Raw genomic sequence first — 1,308 nt, 5'->3', positions numbered from 1 at the left:
GCATTCCTGTGTAACACTGCAGCCCCCTCTTGATAGCACAGGTGGGAAATCAGGGTGCACAGGGGATTGCAAAGACCTCTGAGGGAAACCAACTTCATCCCAACACTCATATGTAGACCCTTGCTGGTCTAGACCTAACTAGCAACAAGGAGAATGGATTGAGAACCACAGAACAGTTTTCACTTTTAAGTGTTGAATTATCAAAGAAACCTCAAGTTGCTGATAAAGCTGGTTGGAAAAAAGCTGCACATCAAACTTCTGAAAATGACAGGTAACACATCTAATAACAGCTGCAACTTGGAGAGCACAGGAAAACACTTTGGTGAGGAAAACTGTGTTTAGATCTCCACTATCCACTCTGAACACAGCTGTTGCCAAGCTCACTTCTGCGGTCATATTGTTCCAGGCTTGGACTATCTGAACAGACAACAGGAACCAAGCAAAACAGCTCGGGAAGCTGAGAGCCAGGCTGGCCTTGGTGAGCTCTGTGCAACAGGCACCAGGGGGTGAGCTGTGCTCCTGGTGGGGTCATCCTTTTAGTATCAGGCCCCTAACAAGGAGACTGGCATTGCATTAGTTACCAGCAATCTGTCTCTTCAAGGAGAGAGCAAAAGAGGCACCCTAAGGGAGGGGGCTTGCAGTGGCACCTTGACATCAGCAGGGGAAGACTGGGTACTGCCCACTGACACTGAGCCAAGATGACTGCAGGGCTTCATTACCCAAGCACTTAAGTGCTCTCTTTGAGGGCAGGAAGATTTTTCTTGTACTACATTAGCAAAAGGTCTTCTCCTCTAGCAGGGGAAGGCAGCTCTACCATGAAAAACAGTGAATGCTGACAAACCATTTGTATAAGGGAATGCTGTTTTTCACTTTGCTAAAGGGCAATAAACACCCCCTTATCACACTGTACTCTGACCAGTGGTAAAAGACAAAAAGGAAAAAACTCCGACATGATGAAACTCAAATTGGCAAAATTCCATTTTCCACACAGAACCTGGATTTCACAAAAAAATCTTATGGAGCAGGAGAGGTAGCTACTTGATCAGAGTACCTTAGTGGGAGTCCCGGGTACAGAAGAGATGGGGGATGCTGGGAAGGTCAGGACACATTTCTTCCCCAAACAGCGGCTGTTGGTCTCAATGTCTTCATAAGGGTTTTCCTTTGATGGCGGATCTGCAGCAAAAAGCCACAAGCCAGAGACTGTAAGTGCAGAAAATCCTTGAGGTTTGCCATAAAAATCTGTTCGGGGATCTGCTGGCCTTTTCCCACCTCCCACATCAGACATAAAGACCTGTTCTCAAGCATTCC

General features: G+C 46.8%; 1 protein-coding gene across 1 annotated transcript in view; it reads right to left on the bottom strand.

Annotated features, from left to right (window-relative positions):
• The window catches only part of DENND2A (DENN/MADD domain containing 2A), a 37,047-nt gene that overhangs the window by 28,237 nt on the left and 7,502 nt on the right, over nt 1-1,308 (bottom strand). Inside the window, exon 4 of the mRNA XM_010144075.1 lies at nt 1,052-1,173. Coding sequence (XP_010142377.1) covers nt 1,052-1,173 — 122 coding nt within the window. The remainder of the gene's footprint in view (nt 1-1,051; nt 1,174-1,308) is intronic.

Source organism: Buceros rhinoceros, unplaced genomic scaffold (genome assembly GCF_000710305.1).
Source record: "Buceros rhinoceros silvestris isolate BGI_N320 unplaced genomic scaffold, ASM71030v1 scaffold13019, whole genome shotgun sequence".
NCBI classification, from domain to species: Eukaryota; Metazoa; Chordata; class Aves; order Bucerotiformes; family Bucerotidae; genus Buceros; species Buceros rhinoceros.
The sequence above is the reverse complement of the archived record's forward strand: the minus strand, read 5'-3'. Positions and strand labels throughout refer to the sequence as shown.